Here is a 24,613-nt window from a genome sequence, read left to right on the forward strand (position 1 = left end):
TTAACACGATTCATTATTTTGGTCCTCATAATTTACAGATTTAATGAATTAAATAAAAAGATATAGCGGAAGAGAAAGAAAATATATACTAATTAAATATAAAAAAAGATAAATATTTAATTTAATAATTTATAAATGAACGTGCGTAATGAAAAAAAACAATATACCACGTGACATGGTGCTGTAGATACAAAATAACCCTTCCAAAGTTAACGACCATATTTGAGAAATACCATTAATCGAAAGTTTTTGTGTTTTATACCAAAAGGTAGGTATAGCGAAAAGTTACAAGTAAAGGAATTTAAAAAAACGATTTTTTGTTTGGCTATTGATAGTTGTATTTGTGACGGCAGTTCTTCAGACCTCCATAATTCACAAAGAGTAGTTAACACCTATTGTTTTTTCTTACTTTTTCATTACTTTTACACGTTGTTTCTAACGTGAAGAATAAGTTTAGCCAAACTAATTTTGAAATAGGGTATATCAAAGGAACACATATAAAAATGATACCACTATAAAAAACAAATGAAATACTAGATAAAATTGAGCAAAAATAGTTACCAAAATTACAGAAAAAGATAAAACAAAACAAAAATGGTGAAGTTTGTTGAGTGAAATGAATTATTGAAAGAAAATTAATTGAACTAATAGAAATGTTAAATAAAAAAAATGTCACATTTCAATATTTTTTTAATAATTAAATTCTCAGGGTTGTCGAAATTAAAAATTAAGTGATTTTTTTTAATTAGACTTATTTCGAAGCTTGTTACCTTGAGAAATACATTTTAAACCCTGTTTTTTTTATAAATAAATTGAAAAAAAAAACGCAATTAAAAAAATTTAATTGATAATTGAAACTTTAAAAACATTAAACATTGAAAAATTACTTATCTCATAAATTAACGTCCAATAAAGTAGATCCAGTCTTCATACAGGAATTCGGTTATAATATATCTTTCCCAAACTTAAAAATTAAATCTTTTTTTTTTTTTTTTTTTTTGGAGAGAGAGTGCTTTAAAATCGCCGGGGAATGCCGCCTAAAATTTTAAAGAAGTAAATTTTAGGAGTTTAGTGCCTTTCAAAGACGGTTATCATAATTTATTATCCTTTAATTTCCTTTTTTCCTCCCCCACACCTTTCCATGTGGTTCAGTAGTTAACCAGTGCTCCTGTTGCTGTCAGTCAGCTATCTTTACCTAAGTTTTAATTTCTAGTTAAAAGAATTTTTCATGAATAGAATCAGCATTTTTAAAAATTATTTTTTTAGTTGTATATATTGTATTTACTCTTTGAAGTTAAGGAAGGTTAAAAAAATTGGTGACTTAGGCAAAAAAAAAAAGACACTGCGATTTCGACCCACACTAATAAAACTGCTCTGAGTGACTAGTTGGTAATGTTTTGTTCCTTTTCTTTTTTATTTTGCTCCTCCAATTCATTTGGATGCTTCATAGTTAAATGTTTTAACATGTTGGTTGTGGTCATGTTAGATGGTTTTATTCCTCGCGATATTTTAATTTGACAGACTTTGCAAATGGCTTTCAACTCATGATCTTCATCAACTTCAAAAAGTTTCCATGCAAGACTTTTTTTGGACTTTGAGGCCATATTAGAAAATTCAGTTTATCTGTAAACAAATAAATTACTATTAAATTTTGTTTTAAAGCTAGTCACTTATTTGGATAATTAATTGAAAATAATCCGCTAAAAAAGACAAAAAGAAAAAAATATAAAGGGATGGAGCGGTAAATTGTACCAACCAGTAGTTAACAAAAAAAAAAAAACTTATAGAATTTAATTTTTGAAACCAATGTATAAAAGTTTACATAATGAAATGCAAATATGCATTTCTTTTGAATTTTTCTTTTGGTTGACTGTGTTCAATTCACACATGGTTGATGCGGTTCAATATTGCTAAACTATAAGTCTTAAGTAAAATTCTATTTATAAAAACTTTTTAAAATGAAATTATTTAATTAATCGTAAATATTATTTAGACATAAAAATTAATTGATTACAACACCTTTTAAAAATATATATATTAATTTATTTTTCGTTCGGCAAAAAACTGCGTCAAACACTTTTTTTTTAATTTTCAATTTAAAATTCTAGAAAAAAGATTATATTATTCTGCTTTTAATATAATCAAATTCAGGGTTTAATCTTTCTGGAGAAAAAAATTTAAAAAATGGATTTTATTTCAATGAAATTTTAAAAAAAACAACTTGACTGAATTGAATTAATTACCCTTGAATTAACGAAGGGGTTATTTAATAACTTTAGGTTTGGAAGAGATAGGTATGGGGTCGTTTTTTTTTAAACTTCAAAAGAAGCCGACTACTGTCCAAATTTTGCAAAATAATACGTGATCAATTTCATTTTAGAGATATTTCTTTCAAAAGCCTTCTTTTAAAAAAAGAAAAAAAAAAGTATATTGGACTATTAAACCTTTTACTGTTTAAATAATTTGACTTTGCTCGTTTTAAGAAAATATAAGTTGAAAAAGCATTTTCATTCACTATTAGAAGATTTGTCAGTAAAAAAAACAGTCGCCAAAAAGATAAGCGTTTTTTTTTAAATTTTTACTCGCAATGTAGAGCCCTGCATACTTCTTTTCAAGTTAACTCTTTTGTAGTTTTGATCACAATAGATCTGAATGAATGAACCTTGTAAGGGAGGGGGCACTAAGCATTGACCTGTTAATAATGAATTTCTTTGGTTTCTTTTTATAACATGCTACATTTCTCTCTTGCAGTTAGAAATATCAGGAATTTTTTTCTTTTTTTCAACATCAGACTAAAAGAATTGTAATGAAGGAATCAGAAAATTAAGGTATTTTTTAACGATGCGATTCCGATGCCTCCCAAAATACACGATTCTTACGATTAACGATTCCGATTAATCGTCCCACCACTAGTAGTGATCACCACAGGTATCATCGAATACGCTCCAAGAAAAATTCAGATAAGTGGAAGGGTCACATATAGTTAAATCAAGCGAACTAAGCGATCCATTTGTTGATGTGAGTGGCTTCTTTTTAGTTGAACAAGCATAGATTATTTTTATTTATTAGATTTCCAATTTTCTTTCCCTTTCTATCCGTTTCCTTGCATCCCCATAAGGTGTTGTGACTATTTAAGTTCCCTAGGAAAATAAAGGGTTTGGGTATTTGCCCTATTAAGTTCTCCAATTCATTTTCATCTATTTGTTCATGTGGAGGTATGAATATAAAGAACAAATGCTTATTGGTTTGTTTAAAGTTGCTCTTATGGCAACCGCTTGCAAATTTGTTTTTAATTAAATTTGGCTCTAGGGTATGTTATTTTTAATGAATACTGATACACCACCAGAGGCTCTAAGTCCTGTATTATGAATGTAGTTATATTGTTGATAGTGTTTTATATTCAAATTGTCCTCATTCTTAAGGAAGGTTTCTTGGAGATAAATAACCAAAGGATTAAATTTGGTTTGCAACAATAAAATTTCATTGTAATTTGCCTTCAATCCACCGCAATTTCATTGGATTTTCTTTTAACTCATGATTTTTTATTGGTTTGAGGAGTAGCTTCAGTTTCCATGTCTTCTAATTCAGTAAATCTATTTGTAGTAGTAGCAGTGGCTTCTGTTTGTGGTAATTTCTTTATATTATTTTGTTTTTTGGTAGATGTATCTTTTGTTAATTTTTAAAGTGTATTTTTTTCACCACGGGAAAGACGTATTGGTGACCTGTGTGGTCTTCCTTTTGACTGATTTTGTTTTTCCTTAGTTTTGTCTTTTTCAGCATCTGCACAACGTACTGGTGATTTTTGTGGTCTTTCTTTTAATTGACTTTGTTTTTTTTGGATGTTCTGATTTTGGTTGAGAATTTGTTTAATTGGTAACGTTAGTTGATGATTTAATAGGATGATTAATTTTTGATGATATGATTGGTCTGATTTCATTTATAAATTTGGGCCAGTCGTTTGGTCACAATTGTAGCAATTTGTTTATTAGTATTTCGTATTTGGAGTTTTGGTTAGTGATGTTGGATGATATACAACTTGAGGTGACTTGACAGTACGTCTTTTTCATGTATACATCTACTATTTTTCTGGCTTCGAGGAAGGAGATGTTTTTGGTATGTTTTATTGATACTACTTCCTTTTCTTTCTTCCAGATTCTGCATGCTCTAGCATAAGCAGGATGGTTTTCTCCACAATTTGCACATTTGCAATCGAAATTGCAGTCATTGCCAGTGTGGTCCGGATCTCTCTGGTCACATCTGCCGCACACTGCTTGTCCCCTACATGCATCCTCATGGTGCCCAAACTTCTGGCATTTAAAACACTGAAGTGGGTTTGATATAAAGGGTTCAACTTTTTCCACGTTGAACCCAATTTTGATTTCTTTTGGGATAGTGGGTCTATCAAACTGCATAATGTAAGTGTTTGTATGTATAGTCTGATTCTCTTTTTTTATTGTAATTCTTTTAACATTCGTTACTCCTTGGTTTTTAAGTTCTTTTGTTATCTCTTCAATAGTGCACATTGATAGATCTTTCGATTTTACTACACCTTTGGATGTATTCAGGTTCTTGTGTGGATAAGTCTTCATATTTATGTTGTGGAAAGTTTTCATTCCTAGGAGAAAAGTGGCATGTTTTTCTCTTTCCACTGCTACCAGTAGGGTTTTATTTTTTAAAGTTTTTACATTTTTGGGGGTAATATATGGCGATATAACTTTATGTATAATAAATGGTGATAAGTCCGTTATATTGGTTTCTTTGGTGGATTCCAATACAATAAATTTTGAGAATGAAGAGAAAATAATCAAACGGTTAGACAAGTGTACATACCTCGCTTGCTTCAATCTTTATATTCCATAGTAAAAAATAACCAGAATCATAGATTGTTAGCTTAGAGTAAAATCCAAACGAGACGTTCTTTTATTTACATTGGAAAAAAAAAAAAGTACATGGGAGATAATACATACGTAATTTTCTTGGAACAAGAGCAGATAACTCTTTTAGACTGTCGGACATTAATAACTCCTCCTCAATTGTTGAGTCTAAATTTCCAGTTCGTTAAGACCTAACAGTTCCCTAAGCTTCACAAACTGTGCTCACAAGTCCTTTTGTTAATATGTCTTTACTCTGACAGTACTCCAGTTTAACAGTGTTTTTTTCCACCTGCTCTCTAATATAGTGGAATTTAATGTCAACATGTTTGGCCCTTCCATGATGCTGTGGATTCTGTCATACATATTGTTGACTGATTATCCTCGTAGATAAGTGTTGGTGTAACTGAGATTCTTAATAAAGCACCTTGAAGGCGCTGCATCCAAACAGCCTCTTGTGCCGCACTTGCTAATGCCATGTATTCAGCTTCAGCTGTTGACAATGCAAGTTTGCCTTTTACTTCTCCAGCTAACAGCAGCTCCACTTAATTTAAACAAATAACCAGATGTTGATCTGTGATCATCTACTGAGTACCCCTGGAGATTGGTAGCTTTCTCTTTGTCATACAATAAACCGTATCCTCATGTACCATTTAAGTAACGGAAGATATGCTTTACAAACTTCCAGTGTTCCATTGTAGGCTGAGAGCAGAATCTTGCAACATTTCCAACAGCATAGGAAATATCAGGTCATGTTCTTGTTGACAGATACAGCAGACTTCCAACTACTGAATTCTTTGTTGACCAGCTTACTTCAGTTGCCTTCATTAATTTTGCCCCAGCATCAATTGGAGTTGATACAGGTTTTGAATTTTCCATCTGGAATTTTTTCATGACTTTTGCTGTATATGCTGGTTGTCCAATCCATATTTTCCTTGATTCAGGATAAACAACTTTAACACCCAAAAAATGATGCAGTTTTCCCATGTACTTGATTTTGAAAATTTTAGATATAGTTTTCACAAAATCTTGAATACGAGTTGACGATTTGCTTGCCACAATTATGTCAACATAAACCGAAATGATAAAGATTTCTCCCCCTGAAGATTGTATGTAAATACAGGGATCATCCACCAACTGCTTGAAGTTCATCTTTTTCAACTGAAAATCCAATGTTTCATTCCAACATTTTGGAGATTGCTTCAAGCCATAGATGCTTCACTTCAGTTTACAGACAAGATGTTCTTTTCCTTCAACTTTAAAACCCTCAAGTTGCTTCATGTAGATTTCTTCCTTAAGTTGACCATTTAGGAATGCAGTGGTTATGTCCAATTGATGTAGCTTCATGTCATTCTGTACTGCTAACGCAATAACAGTTCGCATAGATTCGAATCTGACGACTGGGCAAAAGGTCTTGTCATAATCAATTCCTTGCTTCAGAAGAAAACCTTGAGCTACCAGTCGAGCTTTATAATGCTTCATGTTTCCGTCAGCATCATACTTCCGTTTAAATACCCACTTGCTACCAATAGCTTTTCGTCCACTAGGCAATTCCGTAAGATCCCATACTTTATTAGTATGTAAGGAAGAAATTTCATTTTCCATTGCTTTCATCCATTCATTTTTCTCAGGACTGGACAGTGCTTCTCTCATCGTCAATGGGTCATTTAAACTATGTAAACCCATTCATCATATCTATCTGGAGTTTTCTTTATTCTTGGTGGTCTTTGAGGTACTGTTTCCTGTGTGTTCTCACTAGGTCCTTCCACCTCCTGCAAGTTGTCACAATCATCATCATCATCATAGCTGTCTTGATATTCAATTTCTACTGGAGATGGGTTTGCTACTTCCTTTTCCTCCTGTTCAGCTATTGAACCTGTTTCATTGAATATGACATCTCTATGGAATACTCGAGATTTTCTGGTATCAGAGCCTGTACCCCTTTACGCCAATACCATAGCCAAGAAATATGCATTTCTTTGCTTTGGAATCCATTTTAAATCTTTCATCCTTTGGTACGTGGACAAAAGCATTACATCCAAAAATGCGTAAATGTTTCACATTAGGTTTGCGACCCTTCAATACTTCATATGGTGTCATACCCTGTACAGCAGTTGTTGGGCTCCAGTTTCGAATATATAAAGCTGTGGATAAGGCCTCTGCCCCAAATTTCTTAGGCAGCTTCGAATCTGATAACATTGCTCGCACTGTTTCCACTAATGTTCGATTCATTCTTTTGGCTACTCCATTTTGCTCTGAATTTTTGGGAACAGTATATTCATGTTGAATACCCTCCCTTTTCAAATAATCTTCAAATTCTCTTGTGTATTCTCCATTGTCAGTGCGTAAGGTTTTTATATTATGCCCAGTTAATTTCTCCACCATGGCTTTCCATTCCAGGAACATTTTAAAAGCATCTCTCTTGTGCTTTAGCACGTATATCCAAACAAATCTTGATTTATCATCAATAAATATTATGAAATATTCCGCGCCACCAAGCGATTTTGCCTCTATGCTTCCACAAATATCGCTATGCGCGATTCCTAGGAGTTGAGTGGTTCGCTTTCCACCAGATTTTGGAAATGAGGAACGATGGTGTTTTCCATCCACGTAAGGTTCACAAGTTTATATCCTTGGTTACGAGCTGGTCCTTAAACTAGTTTTTGTAAACTATTTTCTCCAAGGTGGCCAAAAAGTCTATGCCAAATCTCCTCTTTCGTGATACTACCTAAGCAGGAGTTCGCTGCATGGGTTGCTTCATTTACGTCACTGCAGTTCAAATAAAAGATGCCCCCAATGTAGCCATTATTTTTTGTCTGTTATCCAGTATTTGACATCCTAAATTATCAAAAATACATGTTTTTCCAGAGTTAGTGGCTCTAGAAACACTTAATAAATTGTAAGACAATTTAGGAACATATAAAGTATCATATAACCTGCATTTTTGGTATTTCCCATCTGGTATATAATCACATTTAGTTCTATTGTTCCTGTTCCTAGTGCCTCAACAGAGAATCCGTCACCAAGGGTAATTTCCTCTGTTACATCCAATTTTCTGAAATTTATGAATTTCTCAACATCATGACACATGTGACATGTTGCTCCGGAGTCCACAATCCAGTTGCTCCTTTTATCCTTGGATAATAACGCATGATGTGTGAGGAGTCCAACAACGCAATCACTAGAGTCACTCGATTCACCCTGTGTTTTCTTAGTGAAAAAAACTTTCTTTTTCCAAGGGTTAGACTTGAAATTGCCGTTATTATTAAGTAAGCGACAGTCACGGTTTATGTGCCCGTTCTTCCCACAGTGATAACACTTTGGCCCCCTTTTGTTAACGTGGTATTTAGACGACATGGCTTTCAATTTGGTATCATTTAGTTCCCTCTCTTTAATCTTGGTTTCCTCATGCAGCAATCGTTCGTTTAAGAATGTCTTGGCTTGCTTCGAGTGCTGTTACCAACATATTATAAGAGTCTGGGAGAGTAGCCAGAAGATAAACAACTCTATCCTCCTCATCAATTGAATCACCAAGAAATGCTAATTCATCAAATATTTCCATCATAGTTTTGATGTGTTCATGTACAGAATCGCCGTCTTTTAATTTAAGAGAATATAATTTTCTCTTCAATGCTAACTTGTTCGTCCACGTCTTCTTTTGAAACTGATTAGCAAATTTCTTCCACACTATTACGGGATCGTCAGGGTCTCCAAGTAAATATAAAAGTGAAGTTTCCACCGATAGCACAATCATTGCTAATGCACGGTCCCTTCTTGATAAATATTTTACGTGCAATGCAGAATCTGTTCATTTATCGAGAATGATTTCCGTTTCATTAACAATGTTCCATAAACCATCCTTAATTAAAACCATTTTACATTGAACCTTCCAAGTATTATAATTTGTACCATTCAGTGGCACCAAGTTACTAAGTTTTGTTTCCATCGCCATTGTACATTTGAAAGCAATACAAAACTTTCACTAAAATAAAATTCAATATGGCTGAACAAAAAAATAAACCATCACACATGTTCTATTATCTTCAAGACGTAGCTGGGCCACTAACCAATGAAGAGAAAATAATCGAACAGTTAGACAAGTGTACATACCTTGCTTGCTTTAATTTTTATACTCCATAGTAAAAAATAACCAGAACCATGGATTGTTAGCTTAGAGTAAAATCCAAACGAGACGTTCTCTTTTATTTACATTGGAAAAAAAAAAAAAAAACAAGTACACAGGGAGATAATCCCTACATAATTTTCTTGGAACAAGAGCAGATAACTCTTTTAGACTGTCGGACATTGATATTTTTAACACCAAATGGGAGCCATGAGCACCTATAATCCTTAGGTTACACAATCCAAGTAATTTGTAGTAACTTCCAGCACTATACAACCATGTCATGACTTTATTCATTTGGCACATTTGACCCTAGCCACTGCCTTCTAACACATGGAAAAGAGGGGAAAATATGTACACAGTTTACAGTGGTACAGGGTAGAAATGTATTTGTTACAGTTTAGAGGAAATTGATAGAAAAGTAAAAGATATGTTAGGGCTTGATGTAACTAGCCGATTGATCAGATCGGGCCCCTCCGACCACCCGTCTAGTCTTGTACAAAGCCAAAATGGGTCTCAGATGTACCAAGGCTATAGCTGATACCTTTAATTTCCCTAGATATCAGTTGCTCAGCCACCAGGTTCCTTTTCCTAGGCATTGTGGGTCACCACCCACGGTCAACAGGTGGCCCCATTGAGAGGCTTTTACTCTCTGCAGGGGGACAGTCGGTGTATTCTAATGCCCCACCGACGGGGTTGGGAAGTAGGGAAGGAAAAAGAAAGGAGAGGGGAAAGGGAAGGGGGCTGTTGTTTTTGTAGAACATAATTGTTTTACAAAAAAGAATAACAAAAACAGAAAATCGATGTAGGTGCATTTCGTCTCAGGAAGCTGATAGACAGCCTGATCTGGTAGCACCAGAGAGCATTTTTCTTCAGTTCGAATCTGGCTATAGCCTCGGTACATCTGAGACCCACTGAGAAAATTTCTAGAAATTTTTCTTTTAACTTATCCTTCAGTCATTGTGCCCCCATAGACGAGTCTTCTACCTTATGACAGAATTTGTTCATAGGTTGGTCCCAGAATTCAAATCGCTTCATCCAGTCAATTTTGAAGAGGTTTTTGGATGTCTTATGAACATAAATTTTCACTTTTTTGGTAGTGCCATTTAACGTCACAGGGAGTGTCAGCTTTCCCTCAAATTTTACTTTATTGCCTGTCACTGCTCAAGCTGACTTATTCATCTTACACATGATTGGTTTCTTCAACTTTTTCCATGTCTGTAGGTTGACAATGGACAGGTCTGAGTCAGAGTCCAACTGTAATTCCACTTATTATTCTTATTGAGAATGTTGACAGTGATGTATTTCTGCCGGTTCTTCTCAGTTTCTCTGGCAGATCTTGTTTGTCAGACCGTTATTTTTGTTCCTTTTGCAATGCGTCATTTTTTAGCCTTTCCTGTCACACTCATTGCATATTTTGTTTCTGTAAAAACATCTAAAGAACCAATGTTGTCGGCTGCAATGGCTGAACTGCCTTGTGGGTGAATTCGGTTGGTTTGGAAATTGGATAGCCACTCTTTGGTTGTGCCTGGTTTTTCTTCTCATTTGTTTGTTTTTTCCTATGAGAGTAATCCTTTGGTCTGAAACTAGCCCTTCACACATATGACACACCTGATTCATCAATGTTTCGCAAGTCATTCTTTACACTAACTACAATCCTCCGCCAACTTCTGGAGAGTAAGCCGTTGTTCATTTTCGAGTCTAGATAGGACTCGTCGTCTTATCTTTGCATTTTTTGCTGAGACAAAATCAAACATTTGAAATCGTCTGCTGATAAGTCAAACAAAAATCATCACAGTTTTTGTTCACAATAGATGCGAAGGTGAGATAGTCTTCCTCATGACATTTTGCCAGGTTAAAGCACTTCCATGAAAATGTGCCATATTTGGGCTGAGAAGTCAGATAAGAGCTTGACTGCTTCGGAGAATTCCAGCTCGTTAGTTTTCCTGGGCAAAATATAGTCAATGAACTTATTGTGTTCTGTGGTCCCTAGCTTCCAAAGAAGTAGGAGGACCTTTTTGGCATTACTCCACTCTTGACAGTCAACAGTGAATAAGTCCTCGTATTTCCTATAAAAAGCTTGGGTAGGTAGTTAAACGTATTGATGGAATTCCCATATGGTGTTTTGGGAAAATGCATCACTGTGTTTCATCTTATTCAACACTTTTAAAATAATTCCTTGTGTCTCCTCTGTTGTAGTAGCAATTTCTCGTCTTGCTCTTTCTGTTGAAGAAGCAATTTCTCTTCCAACATATGTTGCCACTGTGCTTGTTGTTGCATTTGGTCTTTAAAACTTTCCTCCAATTTTTGCTGGTGATCCATTTGATCCCTTAGCAATTGCGTGATTATGGCCTTAAAGTCCTCCATATTGGATATCCTTCCCAGGTGAACGACAAAAAAAAAAAAATTTTTTTCTGAAACTAGAAGAATAATCTCCAAGCAAAAAAAAAAAAAAATGTCCTTTTTGTGTGTGAAGACTATCTTAACTTGGTATTTCAGTGTACAAAACTTTAAAGGCAACTAACATTCGGGGGAGGGGGGGTTCCAAAAATTTACTGCAACAAAAATGGCTTCTTTGCCTATTAACAAGAAAAAGAAATGTCTTCATTTCAGAAAATTAAATGTTCATTTTCAATGACAGTCAAGAAAAGAAAGAAAAAATATTCAAACTCAAGACAAAAAAAAATTGAAGAAATTTCATAAAATGTTCATTTCCAACGACAGACAGAAAAGGAAAAAAATATTCAAACCTGAGAAGAAAAAAAACTTGGATCAATTAAACATTTCAGTTTCCAATGAATTGATCATGGACACGTCAATTGTGAACACATGCTCAAAATTAGGTCAACTTTTAAAAATGGACAGTTTCTTTTCTCTCTTTCAAGCTGAAAAGCCTAATTTGCATAAAAAGTGGACAGTTATACATAAAATATTTCTTTTTCATCTTCAAAGTACAGTATAAGTTTTTTTTCTTATTTCTTTTTCCTTTGCCACAAGTAAAAAAAAAGTTATTTTTTAACAGAAGTCATTTTTTATTTTTCCAGAAACAAAAATTACTTTGTGCACCACTTAACAAAAAATAAAAAAACATAACCAAAAACATCTGGTTTACAGTTTCACCTTTTTTTTGTAAAGAGACTAAGAGGGTTTACTTCCGACTTTGTCCAACTTTTTCTGTATATCCATCAGAGCTTACTTGCACGTTCTTGTTTTTTCTTTAGGAGTCCTAGCGTAAGTTGTTTTGAATAGTTGCTGACAATTTATTTTGGTGCAAAGTTCAAATTTTCTCGCCAGCTGCTAAACAGTTGTTTTGGGGTTTGTCGTGTAAATCCAAATACTTGTTCGGCAGTATTGTGGTGTTAGTATTTGATTAATTGACGAGGAAGACACAGTAACAGTTAAATAAATATGTTTTAATGAAAATACATGAAAAAGGTAAATTGAACTATATCAGGGCTCACTGCTGATGATGACCTTCTATCCGTGTGTCTGTTTCTGACTGACTTAGTAAACCGGTCCACGTTACCCAGGAAGTGATGACATGGAATAGTTCATTATTCCAGGCAGAAGGGGTGTGTCCCCAATTAAAACAAATGTGAAAGAATATCTATACTAGAAACTTTTACCTTTCCATGCTGGAGTTCAACGTTAAACTGAAGTGAACTGCTTAGGTCAATTCGGTATTTTAATAAATTTTCTCCTAGAAGGGTTTGACAGATTGAAGTATTTCTGGAATAAATTCCCTAAGATTATTATAGGAGGGCGATGGTTAGACTGACAATATAATAAGGAAAGAACAGACTGCCTGAGGTGCATATTTAAAACCTGCTCCTATCACTTTTTCTTCTCTTTTTATTGCTTTCAAGGCAATTTTATGGAATTTTTTTGAAATCAAGAAAATATATTCAAACAGATTTGAATGTTTATTTCAGCTTTTTTTCACATCAAACCAAAATTACAGTAAAAATTAAATTTTTAATAATAAAAACCATTATGAGCTGGTTTTCTTCATGGACCACCAAAATATCATTGTGGACTCTCAATTTGTTTATTTTGTCTGTGGAGCCCAGTTGAAAACCGCTGATCGATATAATAATAATTTATTGTGATAAAAATTTTTTTTTTTTTCTTCATTACTAGATATGTTAATTTTCAAATTAAAAAAAAAAAAAAAAAAAAAATCACATTTCAAAGAAAACCTGATTATTCTTGATTTACTTTTAAGCATAAAATGTCCAATTTTTAAACAAATTTCGGCAAAATATGGAAATTATTTGCAAAAACCTTAATATTTCATTTCAATGAATCATTGTTGTACTTTACATACTAACCAATTAAATTGATTCCAAATTTTTATGAAACATCATTCGACCTCTTTTTTTGTCTAAACTGTAAATATTCTAAGAGAAAAATCTTGTTTCTACTTACTTTCTCATGTAAGAAAACCAAAGCTTCAATAATGTTATGGAGACCTGAACAAATTTCAATTGGTGACAATTGTTGCAAGGTACATTCAAGAGGAGTAACATATTCAGTAACAAGATAAGAACCATCAGATGAGTGACCAGATGTGATATATTGTAAGATTCCAGGATGACGGAGTGATTTCAATTGCTGAAAGAAATAAACAAATGTATTTTGTAGCTAGTTTTGATAACAAAACCATAGTAAACAAAATGTAGCATTTATATTTTTAAAATATCAAAATTGGCAATAAAATAATGCTTTTGAGAAAACTGAAACAAACGTTTTATGAATCAAGAAAAATACATATTGTAAATGAGGTATATTCTAACATGAATAATGTCATGAGCAAATGTTTCACTGAACATGTAAATTAATATATATATATCCCTTTAAGATTATTAAAATTAAGTCGTGTCTGGGAAATGAAGCAAAAAGACAGTCAACCAGCAATATGCGTTCACAATTTCCGGTTGTTAAAACACTGACTGCTTTACTTTTATGTCCACATTTGGTATTTATAGGTGCTACATTTCCCTGAATTCTTGTGTTAACTGATCCTGGCCCAGATGTAAAATCCAAGCAGAGTCAAAGGTGACTTTGTAGCTCGGTTTGAATCCCTCGACCAGCAGTAATTATCACTTCCTGTACTGATGATTGTGAATGGATCAAACACTAGTGTCCGTATAAATAAAAATAATTATTAATATTTAAACACACACACACACACACACACACTATATATGTATGTATGTTTGTATATATATATATATATATATATATATATATATATATATATATATATATAAATAATTTGAAATATTTAAACTACTAACTATATTAGGTATGTGCAAAATGAATGCTGATGCTCAAAATGAATAAACATTTTGACCCCTCCCTTTACTTAAAAATTCACCAAAAATCAGAAAATTAACTAATTTTAATGAAATTTGCAATATTTATCAATTAATGATCATGGAATATATTGAACTCATTATCTTAGTGGAAATGTATTATTTTGTTTAAACAAAAAATAATTTTACTAAAGTTATGATTTTCAATAATTAAAAAATACATGATTTAATTCATTTTTGCTTTTCTGTAACACCAAACAGAGGCAGCGTGAAATCATCAGTGACCATTAACTTTTAGTTAAGACGCAGTAGTATTAGTTGGGAGAACCTCTTTGGTTGTTGAGGACATGGGGCATCGTCCCCATATTGAGAATCGCCACCCCATGAGGGGGGGGGAATGTAACACCAAAGAGAGGCAGCGTCAGATCATTAGGGTCGATGTGACGCTTTTATTTAATGTTAATATTTTATCCCGGGCAATATCGAGTAATTGAAAGATAGATGTTAAGATCTTATTCCGGGCAACACCGGTTAACTAAAAGATATATGTTAATATTTTTGTCCCGGCCGACATCGAAAAAAAGAAAGATCTTGATGAATTTAAATTCTGCCAAAGTATTTTTTTTCTTTTCTTTCTTCAAAGCATAATTCGATTGTTGATATTTTTTTCTCTGATTTGAAGTCGCATAGACGCATTGGTCAGGTTCAAAGAGTGCGCCGACCGTTTCAAGGACACAATTCATGTGTCAGCTGGAACAACAACGGATAGATTATGTTTTTGCTTTGAACTAAAAACCACACACACACACACGTATTTGTTGGCGTCACAAAACATATTTGTGACAGATCAAAGCAAAGATAAATAATTTCTTTGGAATTAAAATTTCACACACGCATTTGTCGGCTTCAAAGAATGATTTTCGAATCAAATATTAAATGATTTGGTATGACTCTGATGAAACCATTTGAACCCAAAATAACATTCCTAATGTTTTCATTCTCAAACCGAATCACAGTTTTGAAATATACATCAAGAGATTTTTGCAACCCGACAATTTTCAATAACATATTTTGTCGAGATGTTAACAGAATAATAAATTGTTCATTTCCTTTGTTAATGACAAGTGTCACATCTAAGGGCAGAATTCACGGAGCATTTTTTTTTGGACGCAGTTTTCTTACTTACGCGGTTATCGCATATTACGCAGTTTGGAAATTATCCAATGAGAGAAAACTGGTTATTTTCCATCGGCCGTTTTTGATTGATCGGGGAGGAGTTAGAATTATTCTTGGATTGTGGGAGGTGGCCAATTTCTGTCATCAATCAAATTATCCAATGAGAGAGGATCAGACGATTTGGTTATCGAACATTCTGATTGGTCGGGAAGGAATGGGGAATTGTCGCCCCACCCAGTGCTCTACTATATAAAGACCAAGAAAGTCAGAGCAAAAACAGAAGAGAAGAACAGAAGTCGGAGCAAACCAGAGCGAGTCCGAGAGTCAAGCCACCTCACCTCTCCTCTCTCTCCCCCCTCGCCTATTGCCCGATAACTAAAAAAGGGTTAAATTAATAGACCTGTGAATTCCAGCAAGGGGAAGCCCCACTTGGAAGTTTAAATGCTTGCTTACAAATTCATACTCCAAACTGTACATATGTTTGTATATATTTCTGTTATGGTTTTCTTTTAATACATTCCATATAACCCAATATCCGGAGTCTTTGTTTATTCAAAATTCTTCGATTTGCTGATGTGCTGATGTTTTCATTATTATTTTTTTTTACTTGTGAAACTGCTTCCGTCAACGAGCACCCGGTATCTCCGAAGACGAAATCTCTAGACGATCACAGAAGATTCGGCCCTGTGGACATTGCAGCAAGGACGATTCCACGAATGCACTGAAGACGGGCTTACTGGGTGACGCGACGTACCGGCGGGTTTCATATTTTAAATAAAAATAAAGCATCGTAAAATAAAACAATTAAAAAATAATTATTTAATTTTTACAGGAACATTACGAAAAAAGCCTCTAAAATCTGTATGAATGAATTTGATATAACTTGAAGAAAAATGAATTTCTTGAACTACAGATATTATCATTGAATTAAGCACTGCTATTTAATATTTTCACATAAAAAATAATAATAGCAAAAAGTATTAGTTTTTTTTAATTACAGATGTTGCATAATTTTTATAAGATTTCAATATTTTCCTTGCTTAAATGAATATGAATCTTTCGGCATAACATATTTTTTATATAATCTTGAACAATAATTAAAAAAAATCAAATTTAAAAACAAAAAGATGAAAAATAATTAAATTAAAAAATGGTAAAAATGATACAAACGTTCAGATTAGGAATATATGGATGCACATATGGGGGGGGGAGAAAACTAGCACACCTCTTCCTCCCTTTAAATTACATGACGTCATTTTCAGTCTTTCAACTGGCTGAAATTTTGGGCTTCTGTATATTCCATGTTTACAAAACTTTAGTTGGTTGCGCTTTTGCGAACAGCAGAATCACTTGGTCTTAGGTCTAATTAAGCTATTTTTTATACAAACAAGGTCTTTTTTTTATTATTTAATTCAATATCTTAGGACTTTATTAATTATCTTTGAAATAGACCCAGAAAACTGATATTTATCTTTTAAAGGATTTTTACAAAGAATTTATTTAACTTAAAAAATTTAGCTGAATTGGTTAGTTCTAGTGTTGGGACGATTCCTAATTTTTATACGATTCCGATTCCGATTCCAGGAAAATATTGATTAACGATTCCGATACCAAGTACGATTCCGATTCCGATTCCTAGGGAATTATTGTTTTGAAATATACCAGGTAGTTTTATACTTATGGTCGGTAGTTCCCAAATATGTTCCCTAACTTTGGAAGAGATATTTTAGGTCTACACCAGTACACCGTCGTGTTTTGGTTTAAATAAAATTATTATATAGTAAACTAAACGGAAAACTTAGCAAAATTGATTTTAGAGAAAATTTATTTTACTTAATTGGAATACAGAAAAAAAAAACTCAAAGAAAATAGAATTTATCCTTCAGAGAAAAAACAAATAAAATAGAATTTATATAACAGAACAAAAACAAGAAAATTAGAGAATAAATACACACGATTCATTATTTTGGTCCTCATAATTTACAGATTTAATGAATTAAATAAAAAAAATATAGCGGAAGAGAAAGAAAATATATACTAATTAAATATAAAAAAGATAAATAGTTAATTTAATAATTTATAAATGAACGTGCGTAATGAAAAAAAAACAATATACCACGTGACATGGCGCTGTAGATACAAAATAACCTTTCCAAAGTTAACGACCATATATGAGAAATACCATTAATCGAAAGTTTTTGTGTTTTCTACCAAAAGGTAGGTATAGCGAAAAGTTACAATTAAAGGAATTTCAAAAACGATTTTTTGTTTAGCTATTGATAGTTGTATTTGTGACGGCAGTTCTTCAGACCTCCATAATTCACAAGGAGTAGTTAACACCTATTATTTTTTCTTACTTTTTCATTGCTTTTACACGTTGTTTCTAACGTGAAGAATAAGTTTAGCCAAACTAATTTTGAAATAGGGTATATCAAAGGAACACATATAAAAATGATACCACTATAAAAAACAAATGAAATACTAGATAAAATTGAGCAAACATAATTACCAAAATTACAGAAAACGATAAAAAAAAAAAAATGGTGAAGTTTGTTGAGTGAAATGAATTATTGAAAGAAAATTAATTGAACTAATAGAAATGTTAAATAAAAAAAATGTCACATTTCAATATTTTTTTAATAATTAAATTCTCAGGGTTGTCGAAATTAAAAATTAAGTGATTTTTTTTTTATTAGACTTCTTTCGAAGCTTGTTACCTTGAAAAATACATTTAAAACCCTGTTTTTTTTAAATAAATTGAAAAATAAACACAATTAAAAAAATTTAATTGATAATTGAAACTTTAAAAACATATTAAACATTGAAAAATTACTTATCTCACAAATTAACGTCCAATAAAGTAGATCCAGTCTTCATACAAGAATTCGGTTATCATATAAATATATCTTTCCCAAACTTAAAAATTAAATCTTTTTTTTTTTTTGGGGAGAGAGAGAGTGCTTTAAAATCGCCGGGGAGTGCCGCCTAAAATTTTAAAGAAGTAAATTTTAGGAGTTTAGTGCCTTTCAAAGACGGTTATCATAATTTATTATCATCATTTCATTTCCTTTTTTTCCTCCCCCCCACACCTTTCCACGTGGTTCAGTAGTTAACCAGTGCTCCTGTTGCTGTCAGTCAGCTATCTTTACCTAAGTTTTAATTTCTAGTTAAAAGAATTTTTCATGAATAGAATCAGCATTTTTAAAAATTATTTTTTTAGTTGTATATATTGTATTTACTCTTTGAAGTTAAGGAGGGTTAAAAAAATTGGTGACACCTAGATGGTGACGAAGGCAAAAAAAAAAAAAAAAAAAGACACTGCGATTTCGACCCTCACTAATAAAACTGCTCTGAGTGACTAGTTGGTAATTTTTTGTTCCTTTTCTTTTTTATTTTGCTCCTCCAATTTATTTGGATGCATCATAGTTTAATGTTTTAACATGTTGGTTGTGGTCATGTTAGATGGTTTTATTCCTCGCGATATTTTAATTTGACAGACTTTGCAAATGGCTTTCAACTCATGATCTTCATCAACTTCAAAAAGTTTCCATGGAAGACTTTTTTTGGACTTTGGCGTTGTGCGTTCTATCCCAACCATTATCAATGGACCAGAGGTCATCTAGTCAGCGTCAGACAGGGCCAAACTATTTGCCAAGAACTTTGCAGCTAATTCTACCCTATGCGACGAAGGCCATCAACTCCCCATATTTCCTCCTACAACACAGAACAAGCTAGGTAACATACAAATATCCGTGCATGAGGTCGCCAAGCTAATCAAGAACCTAGATTCTAGTAAGGCAATTGGCCCTGATGGCATCCCAATTATAGTGTTAAAAAAACTTCAACCAGAACTTGCTCCCATACTTACGAAACTATTTAAGCGCTGCCTTAAGGAGAAGTGCTTTCCGACCCCCTGGAAGACCTCATCAGTTTGCCCTGTGTTTAAGAATTCAGGTGATAAGTCCTCTCCCTCTCAGTACAGACCAATAACTTTCCTGTGTGTTATGAGTAAGTTGCTGGAATCCATATTAAATAGAGAAATAGTCAACCACCTCAGCACTAATAACCTTCTTAGTGACACACAATATGGTTTCCGCTCTGCAAGATCTACCGCAGATGTGCTGACGGTTATATCCCACAGGATTAGTGAATCTCTTGACAAAAGCTTCCTTTCTAGGGCAATTGCTCTTGACATATCAAAGGCCTTCAACAAGGTATGGCATAAGGGTCTACTTCACAAGATTTCCAGCTACGGTATAACTGGAAATGTTTTCTCTATCATTAAATCATTTCTCTCCGATAGGCTCATAAGAGTAGTGGTAGATGGACAAAAATCGGAGGCCTGCAATATAAATGCTGGAGTCCCTCAGGGGTCAATCCTGGGCCCAACTCTCTTCCTGATCTACATCAATGACCTCCCTAAACACATACTTAAATCATTCGTTGACATCTATGCTGATGACACGACCATCTACGGCAACACATCAAAGGCTGTAAATGACAAAGTTCTCTCGGATTCTCTCTCCTCTGATCTCGAGCGCGTGGTTCAGTGGGGGAAGATGTGGCTGGTTACCTTTAATGCATCCAAAACCAAACTCCTATCCTTACATCATCAACGCTCTGATCCCCAGCTGGCATCAATTGTGATGGATGGCTCTCGTCTGGGTGAGGCCCCGTGTTTTGACAAGCTTCTGGGTTTGACCTTTACTCCTGATCTGAAATGGAACACGTACATCAAGTCTGTTGCCAACGTCGCTGGAAAGATGGTGGGATCCTTCTACCGCTCCAGAAGATATCTCACTACTGATGCAATTCTCTATCTATATAAAAGCCAAGTATGTCCAAGGATGGAATACTGTTGCCATATCTGGGCAGGAGCTGCCAAAAACAGCCTATCATGCCTTGACAGAGTACAAAATAGTCTTCGTGGTCTAGTGGGGGATGCTCTTTTCTCTACCCTGCAACCTCTCTCCCACAGAAGAGACGTTGCGAGCCTATCCTTGTTTGATCATTATTTTCATGGCAGGTGCTCGTCTGAACTCCAATCCCTGGTCCCCCCTCGCCAATCTTTCACGAAAAACACCCGCCTAGCTGAATCCACTGTGAAAAATTTCCCCCACTCTATATCTGTGCCTAAATCAAAACGCGGATTCCATGAACAAAGCTTCTTTCTTAGAACTGCACGACTGTGGAACTCTGTTCCGTCTGCCTGCTTCCCTCCAGACTACAACTTGGATGTCTTCAAGTCCAATGTTAACAAATTCCTAATAATGAACCGCTCCCATAATTAACCACTTCATCAAATCTCCACACTAACGTAATGTACTTGCAATAACCCTTATCCCTGAGTGGCTTCCGGGCCTTGATAAAAAAAAAAAAAAAAAAAAAAAAAATCCGCTAAAAAAGACAAAAAGAAAAAAATATAAAGGGATGGGGTGGTAAATTGTACCAACCGGTAGTTAACAAAAAAAACTTATAGAATTTAATTTTTGAAACCAATGTATAAAAGTTTACATAATGAAATGCAAATATGCATTTTCTTTTGAATTTTTTTTTGGTTGACTGTGTTCAATTCACACATGGTTGATGCGGTTCAATATTGCTAAACTATAAGTCTTAAGTAAAATTCTATTCATAAAAACTTTTTAAAATGAAATTATTTAATTAATCGTAAATATTATTTAGACATAAAAATTAATTGATTACAAAACCTTTTAAAAATATATATATTAATTTCTTTTTCGTTCGGCAAAAAACTGCGCAAAACACTTAATTTTCAATTTAAAATTCTAGAAAAAAGATTATATTATTCTGCTTTTAATATAATCAAATTCAGGGTTTTATCTTTCTGGAGAAAAAAAATTTAAAAAATGGATTTTATTTCAATGAAATTAAAAAAAAAAAACTTGACTGAATTGAATTAATTACCCTTGAATTAACGAAGGGGTTATTTAATAACTTTAGGTTTGGAAGAGATAGGTATGGGGTCGATTTTTTGGAAACATCAAAAGAAGCCGACAACTGTCAAAACTTTGCGAAATAATACAACGTGATCAATTTCATTTTAGAGATATTTCTTTCAAAAGCCTTCTTTTAAAAAAAGAAAAAAAAGTACATTGTTCTATTAAACCGTTTACTGTTTAAATAATTTGACTTTGCTCGTTTTATTTTAAGAAAATATAAGTTGAAAAAGCATTTTCATTCAGTATTAGAAGATTTGTCAGTAAAAAAAACAGTCGCCAAAAAGATAAGCGTTTTTTATTTTTACTCACAATGTAGAGCCCTGCATACTTCTTTTCAAGTTAACTCTTTTGTAGTTTTGATTACAATAGATCTGAATGAATGAACCTTGTAAGGGAGGGGCACTAAACATTAATAATGAATTTCTTTGGTTTCTTTTTATAACATGCTACATTTCTCTCTTGCGGTTAGAAATATCAGGAAATTTTTTTCTTTTTTTCAACATCAGACTAAAAGAATCGTAATGAAGGAATCGGAAAATTAAGGTATTTTTTAACGATGCGATTCCGATGCCTCCCAAAATACACGATTCTTACGATTAACGATTCCAATTAATCGTCCCACCACTAGTTAGTTCGCCATGAAAACATTTTTTTTTGAAGTGTACAAATATTTTTCCTTATGGAAATTAAGTTTAGTCCTTAATCTTTCAAATACAATCAAAAAGTAGTCGGAAACCTACAAAAAATAACTATGATAAATCGGTTTTCAAAATTAGGTCCCCTATCTTTATTCGTCCATTTTTTCCTGTACCTAAACTATATGTATGTATGTCTACGCAATCAACTGCATCAGCAAGGCAATGCACATCTTGATGAGAGAGATAAGCATAGCAACTATGAAAAACACTGACTGAAGATCTAGGAAGAGCTACAAGAGTTCAATACTCACTGGTAAGGCCCAAGAGAACGGACTTACAAAAGCCAAGAAATTAAAGTTCAATGACGAGTAAAAAGTGGCACTTAGGTTTACTTTTGGCAGCTGTGTAACTTTCATTTCCTTTATTTTGTCCTTTAGTCCTCAAATTCCATGAGTAATGTTTCTGCCAAAGGCAGAAGAATTGCTGATTTCTGAGTCAGAATTTATCCATATACAGCACTAGTTTGAATCACAGATTTTATGTAGGAGAGAAAACTAAAAACTCAATTTTTGCTAATTGTCTTTGGAAACTGTTTTCAGTAATAAAAATAAAAATATTGAATTTCAAGTAAAACTAATGATATCTACTTAATTGTCATATTGCAGTAATTAAAATATCCAAAAATTATTTTAAACAATAAGGCCGAAAAATAATTATTGAAACCAGTTTTTGAAAACCTAAAACCTGCAGTTCAAACTAGCACCCACATAACACATGGTTAGTCAACCAGAAATGATCTTTGTTGACATTTATACAGATGGCACAACCATCTATGGCAACACTTTGAAAAGCATTAATGAACAAGAGTTGTCTGATTCTCTCTCTTTCAAAGTAGAGTATGTGATGCAATGATGGAAAAAAGTGCATGGCTATTTTTTTAAAATTTCATATTCAAATTTAAAAGAGCAATGATATGCTGACAGAAAACCGATCTATCAAAATGATAATCTCATTCAAGTGACAATCATAGTATCTATTAGTCGTCAAGAGGTCATACCCTTAGATTATTACTGTTCCTTTTTGAGTAGAGATGGATTTAATTCCTGTCATTCGTTTATCATTTTGTGAGAAAGTGCCATCAGAACAAAATAGGAATTGAAGGCAGAACACATACTTTGATCCTAGTTTGAAGATTAGTTACAATAATCTTGTTCACAGCAGAATTTTATTTATGACATTTGATTGAAACAATTTGCTTTAAAATGAGTAAAATCTCAATTATTATTTTTTTTTTTTTACATGGGGGTTACCACTTATCAAAGCCCGGAGGCCACTCAGGGATAAGGGTTATTGCGTGTAAAGTAATCAATGAGATAGTATTGTAGTAATCATTAGTATAGGAGATTTGATAGAGTGTCTTACTTAAGGGGGCGGTTTGTCAGGAATTTGTTTATGTTGGATTTGAAGACATCCAAGTTGTAGTCAGGTGGGAAACAGGCGAACGGAAGAGAGTTCCACGATCGTACACTTCTGAGAAAGAAGCTCTACTCATGGAATCTATGTTTAGATTTAGGCACAGATAAAGAGTGGGGAAAATTATTGACAGTAGTTTCAGCCAGACAGGTGTTTCTCGTGAAAGATTGTCGAGGGGGGACGAGAGATTGGAGCTCAGGCGAGCACTTACCATGGAAATAACGATAAAACAAAGACAGGCTCGCAACGTCTCTTCTGTGGGAGAGAGGCTGCAGGGAGGAGAAAAGGGCATCCCCCACTAAACCACGAAGTCTATTTTGTACTTTGTCAAGGCAGGATAGGCTGTTTTTAGCAGCTCCTGCCCAGATGTGGCAGTAGTACTCCATCCTTGGACGTACTTGGCTTTTTGCATCAGTAGTGAGATATCTTCTGGAGCAGTAGAAGGATCCCACCATTTTCCCAGTGTCCCTGGCAACAGATTTGATGTACGTATTCCATTTCAGATCAGGAGTAAAGGTTAAACCCAGAAGCTTGTCAAAACATGGAGCCTCCCCAAGATGAGAGCCGTCCATTTCAATTGATGCCAGATGGGGATCAGAGCTTGATGATGTAAGGATAGAAGCTTGGTTTTAGATGCATTAAAAGTAACCAGCTACCTCTTCTCCCATTGTACCAGCATAGATGTCAACGAATGATTTAAGTATGTGTTTTGGGAGATCATTGATGTAGATCAGGAAGAGAGTTGGGCCCAGGATTGACCCCTGAGGGACTCCAGCATTTATATTGCAGGCCTCCGATTTTTGTCCATCTACCACTACTCTTATGAGCCTATCGGAGAGAAATGATTTAATTGAGAGTTGGGCCTAGGCTGGACCCCTGAAGGACTCCAGCATTAATACTGTGGGCCTCTGATTTCTGCTCATCAACCACTACTCTTATGAACCTATCAGAGAGAAATGATTTAATGATTGAGAAAACATTTCCAGTAATACCGTAGCTGGAAATCTTGTGAAGTAGGCCCTTATGTCATACCTTATCGAACGCCTTTGAT

At 33.8% G+C, this 24,613-nt stretch overlaps 1 protein-coding gene across 2 annotated transcripts in view; it reads right to left on the reverse strand.

Moving 5' to 3' along the window:
• The window catches only part of LOC145271189 (protein-associating with the carboxyl-terminal domain of ezrin-like), a 206,997-nt gene that overhangs the window by 102,459 nt on the left and 79,925 nt on the right, over positions 1-24,613 (reverse strand). For both annotated transcript variants that reach the window (XM_080126757.1, XM_080126812.1), the window contains exon 2: positions 13,423-13,608. In XM_080126757.1, the coding sequence (XP_079982883.1) occupies positions 13,423-13,608 (186 nt within the window). The remainder of the gene's footprint in view (positions 1-13,422; positions 13,609-24,613) is intronic.

Source organism: Euprymna scolopes, chromosome 1, assembly GCF_053919585.1.
Source record: "Euprymna scolopes isolate OS-2025 chromosome 1, ASM5391958v1, whole genome shotgun sequence".
NCBI lineage: Eukaryota > Metazoa > Mollusca > Cephalopoda > Sepiida > Sepiolidae > Euprymna > Euprymna scolopes.